The 18,586-nt window shown below is 38.8% G+C and overlaps 1 protein-coding gene across 4 annotated transcripts in view; it reads left to right on the top strand.

The window, feature by feature from the left end:
- vps13b (vacuolar protein sorting 13 homolog B) overlaps positions 1-18,586 on the top strand; it is a 977,967-nt gene that overhangs the window by 472,579 nt on the left and 486,802 nt on the right. For all 4 annotated transcript variants that reach the window (XR_015757055.1, XM_043687669.2, XM_043687667.2 and 1 more), the window contains exon 20: positions 9,462-9,571. Coding sequence is in view for 3 of the 4 variants with exons in the window: in XM_043687669.2 (XP_043543604.2) it covers positions 9,462-9,571 (110 nt within the window). In the remaining variant the exon portion in view is untranslated. The remainder of the gene's footprint in view (positions 1-9,461; positions 9,572-18,586) is intronic.

Genomic DNA, 18,586 nt, shown 5'->3' with positions numbered 1-18,586 from the left:
AAATTTCAAGCAAGTGGAAGTAATCACTAAATTCTTTAAGGAAGAGAATTAAAGAATGGAACTGGCTAGTGGGTATCAGGCTACAAATGGGTCTGTGTACAAGGTTGGAGAAGCAAAATAGCAGTGTGAATATAGTGAAAGATTGGGATGTAATGTTTTGAATGGAACCAATGGGCAGTTTGGTGCCATTCTCCTATGTCTTTGTATTCCATAAAGCTGCTGGACACCAATGTTGACAAATCTAGTAAGTCCCTAGGACTCGCCTGAATTTTTCAAGTCTCATTCCTTTATACGTTGTCTCATATGTAAGCAAATGTGCTGCACATATGCTGCTGGGGAAAAACGACTCTGTACCGAAGCTGATCAATGTGATCATCTCTTTCCATGGCAACTTAGAATTATAGAGATATACAACTCTGAAACAGACCTGTCGGTCCAACTTGTCCATGCCAACCAAAAATCTTAAATAAATTTAGTCCAATTTGCGAGCATTTGGCACATATCCCTCTAAATCATGTGTATTCATGTACTCATCCAGATGCCTTTTAAATGTTGCAATTGTACCAGCCTCCACCACTTCCTCTGGCAGCTCATTCCACACATGCACCACCCTCTGCGTGAAAAGGTTGCCCCTTAGGTCCCTTTTAAATCTTTCCCCCCTCACCCTAAATCAATACTCTCTAATTTTGGACTCTCCCACGCTATTTACCCTATCCATGCCCCTCATGATTTTATAAACCTCTATAAGGTCACCCCTCAGCCTTTGATGTTTGCAGGTGAGAAGATGAAGATAATAGACATTGACAGTAACATCTGGAAGACAGTCACAGATGGCTGGAAGATGATTGTTTGAAAATGGCTTTGAAAGAGATGAGCAGAAACCGAGAGCTCAGCTGGCTGAGAAAAGAAGTTGCAGAAAACTGAGATCAGCAAGTTGTGCACCTATCCAGCCCACTGTGTTTCTTTGCAACAAATATAGCAGAGACAACAATTTTAGAGTGGAGCTCCTGAGCCACGAAGCGAACAGGCAATGCTTAACACAGTGTTGACCACTATGACACATTGTCTTAGAAGGCCCTAGCAGATATTGGACTTGTTAAGACACATCCTGGATTGTAGCACATGTGAAGTTCCCTGACTGGTTTGGTTCATGTTATTGAGCCAATTACATAAATGCCTAATACCCTTGTTTCTGCAACTGAATATCACCACTTTGCCATTCTTCTGTGTTGAAAATTACCTCTCTATAAATTATTTACCTTCAACTGTGCTCTTTTCTCCTCATCACCTTCATTCCATCTTCTTTGCTCAATTTTTATCTTTGACTTTGACAATAAAACACATTCTAAAACATATGCCTGAGGAATGTGAAGCAAAATTCCTACATAGTAGCACATGTGAAGCACTTAACATTTTACCATTTTTCATTCCCCAAAATGATTGTTTTCCAAATTATTTTATCTAGATGCCTAATAATTGAGACTGATGCTTGATTTAACCTGGTAGCTGCTGGCATTGTTTACATTAGAACACGGCAGCACAGATAGACTCAAGTAGCCTTATTTTCTCTGCATAAGCTAATCCATAATGGACAAATTATAATGTCACCAAATTAGACTTGTGGTTTGTCTTCCTATATTGGGCAAATTATGGGCATTTTGACAGACACATTACAGTGAGGTAAAAATGAATTAACAGCACACTCCATCTCCGTCAATGTGGAGTATGATGTTTGTCAAGAGTTACTTGAATGCTTCCATATGTCTGCTAGCTTCTGCTTTTCTGTGTGAGTTTGCAGATGAAAACTGAGGATGGGTTCCATGCTGTTCTTACTGTGTGACTGCATCTATCATCAGGAATGACCATTTTCCAATTTATTGGTATTATTAGTGTTGTCTAGTAATCTACCAATTACCAAGAATAGGAAGCTTTAAAGGTGAAAACTATGAATAGGATATTGTGATGTACTTTTACTCACTATTGTCTTTACTCTTCTGTGAAAATATGAGAGGACACAGAATAGTACAGCACAGGAACAGGCCCTTCAGCCCACCAAGCCTGTGCCGACACACAACACCTTCAAAACTGAAAATCTTTTGCCTCCACACAGTCCATATCCATCTATTCAATGCCTGTTCATGTATATGTCAAGATACCTCTTAAACATTACTGTTGAAATAACTCCACAGAGGCCAGTATCCCAACACCCAGTTATTTACGCATGGAGAGTTCTTAGCACTGATCTAGCTCCCTTCGGAGCTGAAAATGTGTTGCTGGAACAGCGCAGCAGGTCAGACAGCATCCAGGGAACAGGAGAATCGACGTTTCGGGCATAAGCCCTTCTTCAGGATTCCTGAAGAAGGGCTTATGCTCGAAACGTCGATTCTCCTGTTCCCTGGATGCTGTCTGACCTGCGCTGTTCCCGCAACACATTTTCAGCTCTGATCTCCAGCATCTGCAGACCTCACGTTCTCCTCCGAGCTCCCTTCGGGCCAGCTCTCAGATTGAACGGAATGTCTGACACTCATATGCTTGTCTGTCGACCAGGGCTCCCTAATTGGGGCTGTTAATCTGGTCCAATCAGGGAACTTGTATTCTATGAGCTCCACCTGGCTGATCTGATTACAGTCTTTAGAGCTATTTAATCAGCTTCTATCACCTCCTCTGGCAGTGTATTCCAGGCTCTTACCAACCTCTGTGTAAAATAACTTGTCTGTCACATCTCCTTTAAACTTCTTCTCTTTTACTTTAAATCTACATACCCTAATAATTGCCATTTGCACCTTGGGAAAAAGGCTCCAAGTATCCATTCTATCCATGTCTCATAATTTTGTAAATCTCTATCAGGCAGCCCCTCAACCTCTGACGTTCAAGTTCTTGTATGTCCAATTTCTCCTCATAGATCATACCCTCCAAACCAGGCAACATCCTGCTTAACCTTTTCTGTACCCTCTCCAAAGCCTCCACACTCTTTGGTAGTGTGGCGACCAAAACTGCATGCATTTTTCCAATTAATGAGAGTGTTAAGACGAGGAAACAGGTTTAACAAAATAGCCTTCTAAAAATGTTTTAAAATTAATCCATCCACATATGTTAATTTTCAACAGACAACTAAGATAAAATTCATCATTTAGGCCAAACTAAGAATTTTTTTTCAGTTAGCATCTGATTTTTTTCTTTCACCTACTTGTTCACTGTTGCTGCAGAGATGATTGTTGGTTCAAGATAAGAAATTGGTTCCAGAGATGATAAATCTCAGTTATTAAGATAATTTGGAGGTGTTCATATTATTTCTTTGGATAAGGCTGCGAGGAGATTCAGTTTGAGTATTCAAAATCATGAAGCCCATGGAGAACCTATTAATGCTTATAAAAGAATCAAGAACTAGGGAGTACAGATTTTCAGTAATTTGTAATAATGTAAATAAGATGTGACAAAACAAAACTCTTTAAGCAGCAAATGGTTTGGTTCTGGAATGCACTGCCTGGAAGTGTGCTGGAGGCAGGTTTAATCGAGGCATTCAAGAAGGCATTACATGATTATTTAAATAAGAACAATGTGAAGGGGCGCCGTGTTGTAGGGTAAAGTAGGAGAATGCCATAATTTATGATACTCATTTGCAGAACTGATGCAGACACAATGGGCTGAATGGCCTCCTCCAGTGCAATAACAATTCTGAGATGTTAAGCATTGTTTAATAGGTGGATAAGTGGGGTCAAGTTATTTTCAGAGAGCATGCTATTGCGTTCTAATATTTGCTTCAAAGATAGGATTGTTTACTTACATGTCTATTGGGGATATCACCATAAATAAACTCATTTTTAAAAATCTTTGTGAATAACATTTGCTTTCTTAGGTGCTGCATTGGCAAGTACCATTTCCAACAACATGCATCTTGTTCCAGCTGTGTCCCTTTTATTTGATAGCTTAGGATCGCTGAAGTTGTTAGATTAATTATGTTTTCTTGAATATGGATCAAAGATAGTCAAGGCTTTTGTCTTGATAAATAAGAAGTAAAGAATAAGATTTTCCTGTCTGAACTTTGAATCACTTGCCTTTTTTATGTCTGTTTCACTGTTTGAGGGAAGATAAAATGTAGGACATTCTGTCCCTGAGAAGTTGCAGCTTTACAAGGAAATGGTATTGGCTTGTTGAAAATATTCTAAAACCACTAGTAACTGCACATGTTTTTCTTAATACCCTTCAATTGAGATCTGCAATTTTTGCTTCAGCTTTCATTCTTATACTGGGGATGCAACTAAAAATGATTGCGGTATCCTGGGACAGCTAATTGCTAAAGCCTGTGTGGAATGTGGATCACTGAGCCACTTTGGCAATGAGCTGAGTAACAATGCACACTTTTTTCCTGGCTGAGCCTGAACTAAAATTAAGCAGAGCGAGATATTTTCCCCCTCTGTGATTTACAGCAGATTTATTGTGAGTCAACCTAATATCCAGTGCTAATAGCCTGGACTCCCTCGCACAAAGAAGTCAGTATTTCTGTACTGTTTCTAGAACCTTTGGTACAGATCTTGGGCCCTCAAAGAACAGTTACAAGTTAATTTTTTAATTGAACTGCTAAATTTTCATCATCTGGGCTGGGCTTATTTCAAATTGGACCCATCCTGTATGTGAATCTGCCCAAACACCTGTTCAAATTCTTTATTTTTATGAGATCATTTTGATAGCATAATTGCTAAGTGCTGTGCTGAAAATAGTCACGGTTTAGATTGATTTCTGATACCTTAGTTTTGAGTTTTTTTTCTTAAAAGGCCATTTTGACAATGCTTTTGACAGTGGCATACAGTTTGAATGTGAATTATTAGAAAATTATTACATCTGCTCATAGCTGGTCACTTTTATTTCATTCATGAAAGTACAGTAAAAGTAAAACATTAGGGAATTTATTACAAGTATCGTTCACACGTAAGTGGATCATTTAAGCTGACCATGTGTGTACCCATCCTCTTTCCCAAACATATTCCACTCTAAAACTCAACAGGAAGAATGAGAAACTTGTATTTATGCAGCTTTCTCAACAGCTTAGCATCCTTAAGAACACTCAGAGTCTGTGAACTACTTTTCCAAGAATAATTGCTGTCATAATGTTGGAAACATGGCAGCCATTTTACTTTATTCATTCATAGGAGTTGGACATCACTGGCTGGGTGGGCTATTGCCCTTCCCGAGTTAATCTTTAACTGAGTTGCTTGCTAGGCCATTTCAGAGGCCAGTTAAGTGTCAACTACATTACTTTAGCCTGGAGTTATGTGTGGGTCAGACCAGTTCTCCAAAACAATGATATATTGATGATCAGTAAATCGTTTTTTATGATGTTGGTTGAGTGATTAAATATTGGCCGAGACAAAAGTGCTATGAATGATCCACAGTTGAAAGGATAGAATGTTAATGCTGAACTGAAATGTTGTTGGTATGAGAGACGACGGACATGCAACATTAAATCTGTTCAATGGTGATGAGGTGGACTTTGTTTTACCTTTGCTTATGGCTGTGAAGGCTCTGTCACAGGTATCCCATGCAAGCTGTCAAATGACATTGATTTGTTTTCGCTGTCAGTGCCTGTTACCAATGGCTGTAACTACTGGTAGTTGTGGTGTACATGCCAGCTCAAAATGTCACCATTTTCTTTTTCTGTCAGCTCGTGATGTTGTGGAGCAGGAGATGTCCATTTGCAAATGATACAAGCATTGACTGTGTCATGGGTAGCTGTAAGCTCCAAAATCATAGAGATGGTTTGGTGGAGTGGGCAGGCACATGGCACATGTGTGAGATAATGCATTCAGGCAGGTCAAACAGTAAAAGGCAATGCAAAACAAGCAAGAATATACTGAGAAGGGTAGATGAAGTGAGAGATCTTGGTGTGCAAATGCACAGATCCCTACAGGTAGCATTACAGGTAAGTAAGGTTATAAAGAAGGCATATGAAATGCTCTCCATCATTGTTGGAGGTATAGAAAGCAAAAGTAGGAAAATGATGATGAAACTGTACAAGAGACTGATGAGGCCACAATTGGAGTATTGTGAGCAGTTCTGGTCACCACATTACAGGAAGAATGTAATTGCTCTGGAGAGAGTGTAAAGAAAATTTATTAGAATGTTGCCTGGGCTGGAGAATTGTAGAGATTTGAGAGGTTGGGATTGCATTCCTTGGAACAGGGTAGAAATAGAGTATGCAAGAAGAATATATTTCCTTTAGTTGAGTGTTCAAAAACCAGAAGTCATAGAATCAAGCTCAGTGGCAGAAGGATTAGAGGAACAACTTCTGTATGCCCCCTTTTGTGCTGTATCATTCCTTTGATCCCATGTATGAATAAACCAGCGGCCCATTCTAACCCCGTTTCCCTGCACCTGGTATGTAGCCTTGCAGGTTATAACACTTAAAAGGAAACTGGATCTGTACTTTAAGTAAGTTGAGAGCTTTGGCCTCAACCACCAAATAGGGCAGTGAATTCCAGGTACTAGCCTCTTCTGGGTGAATAGGTTTTTCCTCATATCCCTTCCAATTCTTCTCCAGTCACCATAAATCAGTGACTTGGTGACAATAGGTCTCTCTGCTAGTGGAAATGGGTGCTCCCTGTCTGCTCAATTCAAGCCCCTCATATTGTATTTTTGAAAAGAAAAATGAAGCTCTGTTGTTCATTTTCTATCACGAGACATAGAAATGAATGTACAAGGATAAAAAACATCTTGTCTTAAATTTAGTAATGCCAGAAGCATTTTTTGCAAACGTGTAATTTGAAGTGAATAATTCCTCACAATACTTCACAAGTCTTGCAGCACTGCAGAGTATTTCTCACATTCATTCACTGGAATGGTTCTTGCTGACAGGAGTGGGATTCTGTTTAAATAACACATTGCTTGCTGGAAGTCATGGTCAATTGAACACATTTTATTAGGTATATTCTTGTCGATATTTGCATATTTTCCTTATTATTCTTTAGCGTTGATTTGGCCATATGTTGCCTGGGTGAGTAGAGAATTTCAGGAAATTTGGAGGTAGATCCATTTTTGGCTTCTGCCGATTAATATAATTTGGCCCCCATATTGACTCCAGGAGACATTTATTGCATTTATGACCACACTACTGAATTGAAGCCAGCCAATATCCTTTTAATTCTTACGCTCAGGAGAGATTCCTGTGAAGTTGTATTTGCACATGTACCGGCATTTGCTCTCAATGATTAAAACAAGTCTTACTATTGACGAATTTTAATGTTCTTCCCAAGGTGAGTTTAAATGCAAGAGGCATTTATTTGAATTTGTCAGTTTTGAAATGGTATTTAGATAATTTAGATTAGTTTAATTGGTTTAGCCTGCCAAATTAAAATTCTTGATGTAATGCTTGAAATGGTTTAGCTCAGATTAGTGCTTCATAAACTTTTCGCAATGGGACTTTATTCTGAGGTTTGAAAGTTGTTTCGATCCCTTGATCGGAGGGAGCATGGAGTAAGTCAATATGAGAGCACAGCCTCGGAAATCGTGATTCCAAAATCTCACCTCATGATCTCTCTTGGGGCTCCAATCCCCACTTTGGAGAGCCCTGGTTTAGATATTTCAAATTCAATAGCAATGCTATCAGACAAGACAAGAAGATGAAATTAATAATAAATTTAATTGAGTATATTCAAGCTGAATAGTTCAGTCTACGGTGAAGGACTATTTAAGTAATGAACAAAAGACACAAAATTTATCTTGTCAAAAGTACAGGACAGATTTCAAATTGGATATGCAAAACCCAGCTGACAAATTGGCAAACTCTTACTTCCTTGTATCAAAAAACTTCCAGTTTTGTGTTGACAGAAATCTGTGATCACTGCCCTGAAAACTATCCTTGTTTAAATGAATATCAATCCTGGTCTGAGGCACACTTTTTAGAATATAGTCACGTGTACTTTTACATGAAAAATACAGTGAAAAGTTTTATAATTTGCTCCATCATTGCTTCTACTTGAATGACAGAAGTTGTACGTAACAATAAAAAGTAAAGTTCAGTTAACAGCTTCTGGGTTTAGGGAAAGCTGATTAAAGAATGATGGAATAGCGTGAAGATGCAGCTGGATCGAGACCCCCATGCAGGTGAGCTGGATACTAGGCTGGAAGCCTCTGCCAAAGAAAACCACCATGCCGTGCCGGGGCAGCCACTCCTGGATGAGACAGCCTCCTGGGCTGCTGGAATACCTGGAAGCCAAAGACAAAGATCTCTACATGTGGATGGAACCTCCACCCTAGGACAAGACTGTCAATCTACGACAAGACTGCCACAACGGAAGAATGACACATGAAGACCAACACGCCAGGGTGAGACCACCTTTCTCCTCCAGGTAGTCAGGCCTAGCTGCAGGCCTGGAGCCCCAGTGTAGCCTGTGAGCTCAGGTTGGTAAGGTAAGCCCAGGATCTGTTCCTTGCTCGCCAGGAAACCCCAGACTAAGGTGGTGCAGCGTCTGTGTCTGGCTGATTCTTGCATTGCTGCCTTTGCCATCAGAGACTTCCACAGGACACAGGAACTTAAAAACATGGCTCTTGAAACCATTTACGCCCAATTTAGAATTGACTCTTGCCACCCCACCCCCTTAATTAAGCATTTTGAAATTGAATTTTCTAATAATATGATCATTTGACTTGTCAACAATTTGATTTGGTTGGATTTAAGATTTCTTTGGTTCTGTGCATGTGTATACATTGCCTCTCACTTGAAAAGAATGAAATGTGTTTGTGCGTTTACTTTATCTTGTGCATGAACAAGCTCTTATTTTTGATAACTTGAGTTTCAAGGATAGTGCTACTGATAAGATTTTGGAGGTGCTTGATCAGGGCTTTCCCATTGTCTGTTTTAACAAAACTTCTCAAAAAAAGGTTCATGAAATTAGGAGAAATTAATAAAATGCAGCCTTTATTCGCCACTGATTGGTGAATTGAAAGTGTAATTAAGGTGCTTCAAACCAGTCATTTCTTGGTGACTGGTTGCTAATCATTATTCTGTTTTATGAGTGTCCTGAGATTATCACTGGAAGCATAAGATGGCTTTCTGCTTTTGTCAGATAAGCAGAATCTACTGAGAGTCATAGAGTTGTACAGCACAGAAACAGACCCTTTGGTCCAAATCGTTCATGCTGACCAGGTATCCCTACCCAATCTAGTTCCATTTGCTAGCACCCAGTCCATATCCCTCCAAACTACTTGTTTGTAAAGGGTCTCTAAAAATGGTCAATTTTTGCAAACTAAGTCCAGAAAAAGAAATGTTAAGCCCAGGTCAGCTTACAGGTTGTCCAATTATGAATAGTTCAAATTAATATTAGAGGACTGGAATTCAGGTAAAATGTCCGTCTTTCACTGTGGCCTAGTTTAGAATTGATGTGATTTCAAGTTAACAAAGCTAACCCACTGACTGTGATGGCTAGTTAGTAATTTTATTAAACAATGATGCTTTTATTTCCTTCTAGGTGCTGTTCTTTTGGCCTGTGTGCAGGGAATTGCAGTCAACGTGGACCCAGTCTTTTATGTATGGCTTCTTCAGCTGCCTCAGAAAATGAATGTGAAACATAGATCACAGGTAATGAGATCATGATGGGATGAGTGTCTGAAGATTGCAACTTGTCTGCATATATTTTGTCATGAATATCATGCTCTGTAACTTTATTGAAACCAAATACCATAGTGTAATATTTTGGCATTGCAATGAAAACAATCAATAAATGTTATTATAATTGGGTTAAAATTTAGAATAAGTATGATACACTGGAATATTCCCACTGTCTAAAAGTGAACATAGTTTCTGTAAGAATTCTGAAGTGGCACATTCGGGTTTACAAATCTATACATGTAAAGAACAATATCCACATTTTTAAATGGAAATGTAGATGTTGAAGTACTTTGAGCTGAGTGCCATACCTGGCCCAAATTTGCATGTCTTTAATGGGTTAATTTTTTTTTACAACAAACCGCATATCTCTAGTACCTGACTATGTTCTGATTTGTAAGAAAGTATAAATATTGTCGAAGACACAGAGCAAAATAGGGTGCCTTTCCTCATTAATTTTAGCTGGAAGTAAATGAGTTGAACTTTGACATCAAACATTTAAGCTATAAGGTCACTTTTTTTCTCAATAGTTAATGATTAGAATGGAATAGAATCCCTGCAGTATGGAAGCAGGCCATTCAGCCCATTGAGTTCACACTGATCCTCTAAAGAGCATTATATCCAGATTAATTATCTGGGATCATAAATTTGAACCCCACCATGGCAGATGGTGAAATTAATTGAACTGAGAAGTCAAATTGCTGTAATGTAGACTGCTATCGATTATCTTAAAAACCCATCCTGTCCACTAATGTCATTAAGAGAAGCAAATTTGCAATGTGTTTAACTCTTAACTTCCTTTAGCAATGGGTAATAATTACTGGCCTTGTCAGCAATGCCTACATTTCATGAGCAAGTACAAAAAGAACCTTACTAATTTGATACGGTTAGGTCCTTATTAACTTGTCGGCTGATTCACTTAAACCCTATTTTCTCTTTTGCTGCTGAAGCATGAATTGCTTCCCCCTTGAAGATCCTCCAAATTGCCTTGTAATATTGCAACACTGTTTGATAGTTATTTCCAGCTACTGCATTTTGTGTTGCATGAGCTGACCTTTAAAAATTAGTAAGCGTGATGAGATTAAAAATACAGATAAATATATTATAAAGAAAATGAAGGCTGCTCCTTTAGTTCTGCAGAACACTGAATGAACTTGTGGAATGTAATCCCCAAGGCATCCGTAAAAAAATCCCACATTACTACTTAATAAAAATGAAATTTGGTTTATTTGTTCACAGTAAATCATAGCCTGGGCATTGACCTTCATGGCAGTAGAATTGCTGTGATTATTTAACAATTATTTCCTTATTCACTTTGAGCACCACCATAGCAAATGTATGCAAAAATGTAGATATGTATACGCAGTGATTGAAATAACAGTTAATATATAATATAAATAAGCATGTTGTAAAATGTGTTCTAGTCAAACTCATTTGCCTATAAAATGCGCAAAACACATTCATGCCACATATCTCTATGTTCTTTGTCAAAATCGACAGAACCAATTGAAATAAATAGTTCCATCAATTTTTATTTTCCTTACTGAGATTTTAAAATTTAATTTAATTTATTGTTTGCTTTCAGCTGGTCAGTCATGGTATTTCATTGCACTTCAAGAAAGATTGAAACCAGCAGTAATTTTATTAAAGAGAAAGTCCACACAACCTCGGAACCTAGCCCCATTAATGAGCTGCTTTTTAAAATGGGTCTATAAAATGTGATTGGTTTATGCGTAACATTGGGCATTTTTGAATGTTCTATCCTGTCATTTAGTGTATTCCTAATATATTTATGGCAGTCAAAATAGCAGTCAATTTCCGTTAGCTCACATATAATTACATTACATAGCAAAAGGCGTTTTTCTTCTTACCAATGATACACCCCACTCTTCTGAACTCATTGACTCTCTATTGCTATAAGTTTCCCTGATGCTAGACATCCACAAATGAGTATTGAAATGAGCATTATTCATGTATGAATATCATAAATAATTTAAAGAAGAGATGGTGGCCAAGTGGTAAGGTCACTGAACTCGTAATTCAAAGGCCCAAGTAGAGCTTTAAGGAAATTGTTTCATATCGCATTGCAACAGCCGTCTTAACAAAATCTTTAATGTAAAGCTTGTCTTGTAATTGTGACGATGAAAATCTATCTGCTTCACTAATGTCTTTTTGGGAGACAATCTGCTATCCCTAAACTGGTCTGTTCTAAATGTGACTCAAGACTGAAGGCAATGTGCTTAACTGTCCTCTGAAATAGCGGAGCAAGCCTCTCGGTTTGAGGGAAACTAGAGACGGACCATAGGTGCTGGAGTTGCCAGTGACCCCTGGTTGTATTTTTTAAAAAGATGACTGTGGAGTATTGCAGCTGTCTTTGATTTGTCCTCTTGGTGTTCAAACAAATGTGCCCATGCCAGCAACAATAATTACTGGACAAGGGTTAGGAGTTCGAATGTTTGATTTTGGCCTTACCGTTGAGGAACAATTCAGTTTAAAGCTGGATGTTCTTCATATGATTGGCTTAGCCACTCACCAGTGAATTTGAAGCTACTGTAAAGCCTCAGTAAAAGCCAAGTTAAGGCACAAGTCTCAAAATATCAGAGAGAAACAGATACCCAAGAACTTTAAGTAAAATTGTTAGATCTTTCTGCACTTGATCTATGTGCGAAATTTGATTTGTTTGCTGGGGACCGGAATTGAAATTTCTCCAGTTTTTCTCTTCTCTCTGATGCAACTTCGATGGTAGATTGGTGAAAATGGCCATTTTCTCAGGGTTTGCGTCGGCTAATAGAAGAACAGATGCATTATATGTAAAATGGCTTGTAAGGATCAGAATGCAACATTAGTAAATCTTTATTGTTTTATTTGTTGCTAGGATTCAAGGCTGAGTATATATACAAATAATTCTTTTGTGAGCTGCTTCCAGCTATCCACCCTAATTCTCCAATTTGGGGAAATTGATGATATAATGGTCATGTCACTGGACTAATAATTCAAAGGCCCATTCTTTGGGGACAATGTTCAAATCCTACCACAGCTGCTAGTGGAATACCACTTAATAAATCTGGTACATAAACCTTGTCGCAGTAATGGTGATCACGAAGCTATCAATGATAGTTTACTCTTGAGTGGCTTCTGAAATGGTCTAGTAAGTTCCTCAGTTCGGGAGATGGGCATCAAATCAGAAATGGCTCAAATGTTGGCCTTGCCAGTGATGTCCAAATCCCATGCAAGAATAAAAAAGTATTATCTTCCATTTATGCTCTTCATGTTGATTTGCCTGAATAATATTCAGTAGATCATCTAAAACTAAAATGTAGAACAGATTCTGTACCGACCATGGTGCCATTCTAAACTAATCTGATCTGCTTGTACATGGTCTGTATCCTTATATGCTCTGACTGTTTATATGTCTATCTAAATGTTTCTGGAGTAGTCTATTATACAGGTTGTAACAGCAGAAGTTTATAAATACATACACCAGGCCTTCATGAGAGGAAGTCATCCTGACAAATTTATTAGCATTTTTTGAGGAGTTAACAGGCAGGATAGGTAAAGGAGAAGCAGTGGATGTAATACATTTGGATTTTTGGAAGTTGTTTGATAAGGTGCCCCACATTAGATTAGTTACTGTATTGGGAGGTAGTACATTAGCATGGATAGAGGATTGGCTAACTAATAGAAGATAGAGTCTGGATAAGGGGAGCATTTCCTGAAACTAGTGGAGTGCCACAAGGTTTAATGCTGGAGTCACAATTATTTATTATATATTTATTTAGAATATATCTTAATAACTTAAATGGGAAAAGTAAATATTTTATAACCAGGCTACGAACATAGTGAGAAAGGAATTGATGAGGGTGACACAGAGTCTGCAGAGGGATATTGACAGTTTAAGCAAGTGATCAAAATGTTAGCAGGTAGACTATGATATGAGAAAAGAGGTTTTGCACCTTGGTAGGAAGTATAGGAGAGTTTAATATCCACTTTGCTTGTTACATAATATTATTTCAGTGAAGCCTATAGAAAACTACAGCACAGATGAATTGGGAGGTCCTTCTGCATTTGGACTCCTTATCTAAGGAAAGATATTGGAGGCTGTCCAAGACAAAAATGCAAGTAGTAAAAGAACATTTGGAAAGTCCAAACACAATCCATCAGAGTCAGCATGGTTTTATGAAGGGTAAATAGTGTTTGACTAATTTGTAAGACTTCTTCCAAGATGTAATAAGCAAAAGTGGATAATGAGGGTCTTGTAGATGTGGTAAGTCTGAATCTCCAGAAGGCATTTGATAAGATGCCACACAAAAGCTTAACAAACAAAGTAGGATCACATGGGGTTAGTAATATGTATTAGTTTGGATAAAGGAATGATGAGGTAAAAACAATGACTGCAGATGCTGGAAACCAGATTCTGGGTTCGTGGTGCTGGAAGAGCACAGCAGTTCAGGCAGCATCAAGGAGCAGTAAAATCGACATTTCGGGAATAAAGACAGAGAGCCTGAAATCTGAAGAGATAAGCTAGAGGAGGGTGGGGGTGGGCTTATCTCTCCTGATGAAGGGCTTTTGCCTGAAACGTCGATTTTACTGCTCCTCGGATGCTGCCTGAACTGCTGTGCTCTTCCAGCATCACTAATCCAGAATATAGGAATGACTAACCAACTGAAAACAGAGTTGAGATAAATGGGTACATTTTGGTTGGCAAACTGTGATTAGTGGAGTGTCATCGGGTTCAGTCCTTGGGCCCAACTATTTCCAATGTATTATAGCCAAATTTGCAGATGGTGCTAAAATATGTGACTAAGTAAGTTGCAATGTAGAAATAAGAAATTTACAAATGGATATATATAGATCAGGTGAATGGGCTAAACATTGGCAGGTATAGTTTAATGTGGTTCAGTGTGAGGTTATCCACTTTGGTCAGAAGACAAAAAAAGACAACTTATTATCTAAATGGAAAGAAAATTCAGAGTGCTTTGGTGCAGAGGGATTTGGGTGCCTGGGAAGCTCAGAAAGCTAGCATGCTGGTATAGTAGGTAGTAAGGAGATCAACTTTTGGCATTTATTGCTAAAGAAACAGAGTATAAAAGTTGGGAACAAAAGTTGCAATTGTATAAGGCCTTGGTGTGACTGCATCTGGAGGCTTTACACAAGGAGTGATATTGTTATGTTGGAGGCTGTTCAGCAAAGGTTCACTAGATTAATTCCAGAGGTGAGGGGTTTGTCTTTATGAGGAGAGATTGAGCTCTTATACTCTCTAGAATTTAGAAGAATGAAAGGTGATCTTAGATATTCCAGATGCTAAAAAGGATTGACAAAGTAGATTTAGCAATATTTAGCAAAGTAAACCTTTTTCTATAAATTCTGTGTCGAATGGTCCTGCTCCACAACCACCTGATGAAGAAGCAGTGTTCTGAAAGCTAGTGCTTCCAAACAAACCTGTTGGACTATAACCTGGTGTTATGTGATTTTTAACTAGATTCAGAGTGAGTGTTTTCCCCTTGTGGGGCAACTAGAATGAGAAGTCATAGTTTTAGGCTAAGGGGTGGTAGATTTAAGGATTTTAAAGGAGCAGGCAGGGAAGTGGAATTGCCAAGGTGAGATCAACCATGATCATATTAAATAATGATGCAGATTCAAGGGGCTGATTTGCCTATTCCTACTCCTAGTTTTTCTTGTGTGGTCCAGATAAGGTTCACTAGGCTGATCCCAGGTATGAAGGGATTGTCTTATGAGGAGAAGTTGAGTTGGCTGGGTATGTTTGTACTGGAGTTTAGAGGAATGAGAAGTGATGTTTTTAAAACATACAAGATCCTTAGGGGACTTGACAGTGAAGATCCTTACAGGAGAGTCATCGACCAGAGGACATATTCTCAGAATAAGAGGCTGCACATTTAAGACACAAATGAGGAGGGATTTTTTTCTCTGAGGGTTGTGAATCTGAGAGGCAGGGATGTAAAGTATACTCAAGGCAAAGTTAGTCAGATTTTATAGTGAAATTGCAGGAAAGTGGAGTTGACAATTGCTTTGGATCAAGAGTCGAAATGAATCAAGAAGTTTTGCCTCCTTGGTGAACCATTAATTTAGAGCAGGCTTATAGGACCAAATAGACTACTCCTGCTCTTAGCTGTTTGTTTCTTAACAGATTTTGAACTGAGTTTGTGTCTGCTAGTTCAGGTGGATATTAAAGATCCAATGGTGCTTTTTTTCCCATGGTACTAGGAAACACACTTCCCTCAATGTAAAAAAGAATCAAACAATTAATTGTCAATCATTATGTTGCAGTTGTAGGAAACTATTGCATGATGAAATATCTGGATCTCCTGAGGTCACCAGCAACACAGTGTTGGTCTTTAACTAATTCAATTCCGCATGATATCAAGAAATAATTGAAGGCATTGGATATTGCAAAGGTTATGTACTCAAATAACATTCTGGCAATAGTACTGAAACTTGGTCTCCAGATCTAAAAATGGTCCTCGCCAAGCTGTTCCAGAACAGCTACTACAAGGACATCTGTCTGACAATATGGAAACTCACCCAGGTATGTCCTGTCCAGAAAAAACAGGACAAATCTAAACTAACTAATTGCCTGCCCTCGATCATCAGCAAAATTAATAAACTGTCATCAATAGTGTTATCAAGCAACATCTCTCAGCAACAATGTGCTCACTGGCACTCAGATTGGGTTCTGACCTCAAAACAGCCTTGTTCTAAACATGGACTAGAGCTGAACTCCAGACGTAAGGTGAGAGTTACTGCTCTGGGCAGGAATGAAACGTTTGTCTGACTGTGCTACCAACGGGTTCTAGCTAAGCTGGAGTCAGTGGGAATAAGAGGGAAAACACTCCACTGATTGATGTCAAGTAGATTAGATTAGAAGATTAGAATCCCTACAGTGTGGAAACAGGCCCTTCGGCTCAGCAAGTCCAGACGGACCCTCCAAAGAGTATCCCATCCAAACCCATTTTCCTATTACTCTACATTTATCCCTGACCATTGCACCTAACCTACACATCTCTGAACACTATGGGCAATTTAGCATGGACAATTCACCTAACCTGCACATCTTTGGAAGTGGGAGGAAACCAGAACACCCGGAAGAAACCCACGCAGACAAGAGGAGAATGTGCAAACTCCACACAGACAGATGCCTGAGGCTGCAATCGAATCTGGGTCCCTGTGAGGCAGCAGCACTAACCACTGAGCCATTGTGCCACCAAAATGTAGTACATTAACATGTAGCATAAAGGAAGATGATTGTGGTTTTGGAGGTCATTCACTTCCACCTCAGGACATCATCCCATGAGTCCCTTAGAGATTTCCCTAGTCCCAGCCATCTCTATCTCCTTCATGAATGCTCTCTCTATCATCAGATCAGATGTGGGAATGCTCACTCATGATTCAATGACATTAGATAGCAGAGCACTCGAATCCATTTACTGGACAATATCCGGACTTGCTGATAATTGATAAGGAACATTCATGCCAAGCAAATTCCAGGCAATGATCATTTTCAATAGCAGAGAATATGATCATCATTCCTTAACATTCAATGATGTTAGTATTGCTGAATCCTCATCAACCTACTTCCTGTGGAATTACCTTTGGCGAGAAACAGAACTGGACCATCCATGAAAGTATTATGGCTGTATAAACAAGGCAGAGGCTAAGGATTCTTTGTTGACTAGCTTACCACCTATCTTTCAAAGCCTCACCACCATCTGCAAGGCACATGTCAGCTGTGTAATGGGGTACTCTTCATTTACCTGGATGGGTGCAGCTGCAAAAACACTTGAGAAGCTGAAAAGCACTCAGTACAATGCACAACACTTCACTGGCACTTCATCCGCCACTATTAATGCTTACTTCCTCCATTTCTGATGCACAATACCAGTACTGTGTGCCATCTACAAAATATTCTTCAGTAACTCACCAAGGCTCCTCCGTCAACACTTTGAAAGCATGCAACATTGATCACCTGGAGCAATAATGCATGGCTTCTCTACGTGTGCAAGTTTCCCTCCAAGGTACACACTTTCCTGACTATATGGTCATTCTATCATCTTTCTATAAAATCATTCCTTCTCTGTCACTTGGTCAAACTCCGAGCAGTCCCTTCTAAACAGCACTTTGTGTCCCTCTACCCAAGCACCACGTGGTTCAAGAAAGCACTTCACTTTCTTCATGAATATAAGGAATAGGTAATAAACGCTGGCCCAGTCAAAGACACCCATAATCCCATGATTTTTTTTTAACATACCACCGAATGCTAGTTCAGTGTGTGAAGTATTTTGAAATATATGTTTTTAAATGCTAAGCTGTATGAATGCAAGTATTTCTTTCTGAAACACTTACCAGTTAATCTGAATCATATCAAACAGAATTGATTCCAAAGCTCTTGTCCTTGAAATTCTGCATCAGTTTTCCAGAGGCATGATGAAATGCTAGTTTTTTTTTGAGTGAGTAATCCAGTTGCCCAGGACGTGAGTTCAATTCCCACAATCACAAAAAGTGGAATTTGAAATTTGAATATAATCTGGAATTAAAAGCTAATTTGACATGATTATGTAGCCATTTTCTGCTGTTGTTAAATTCCATACTGTTCACTAATGTACTTTAGGGAAGGAAATCTGCCAGTCTTGCATGGTCTACATGTGACTCAGACCCACAGCAATGTGGTTGACTCTTAACTGGCCTCTGAAATGTCTGAGCAAGTCACTTTATTCAAGTAAAATCGGCAATGGACAGCAAGTAGCAGCCTTGTGTGTGACTCTCACATCAAATGGAAATATAACAGAAACAATGAAATGCACCTTTTAACAAATATATAGATACTGAAATAATCACAAGGCAATAGACACAGCAACTTGAACTTATATTCTCTCCAGAGAATAATAAAATTTACTCAGATGTTTCACTGAAGTATTATCAGACAAATATTTTACAATGAGCCACAAAAGGAGATAATAAACCAAGTGACCAAAG

The sequence above is a fragment of the Chiloscyllium plagiosum genome, unplaced genomic scaffold (genome assembly GCF_037043375.1).
Source record: "Chiloscyllium plagiosum isolate Xiang-an unplaced genomic scaffold, Cpla_swu_hap1 HiC_scaffold_4, whole genome shotgun sequence".
NCBI classification, from domain to species: domain Eukaryota; kingdom Metazoa; phylum Chordata; class Chondrichthyes; order Orectolobiformes; family Hemiscylliidae; genus Chiloscyllium; species Chiloscyllium plagiosum.
The sequence above is the reverse complement of the archived record's forward strand: the minus strand, read 5'-3'. Positions and strand labels throughout refer to the sequence as shown.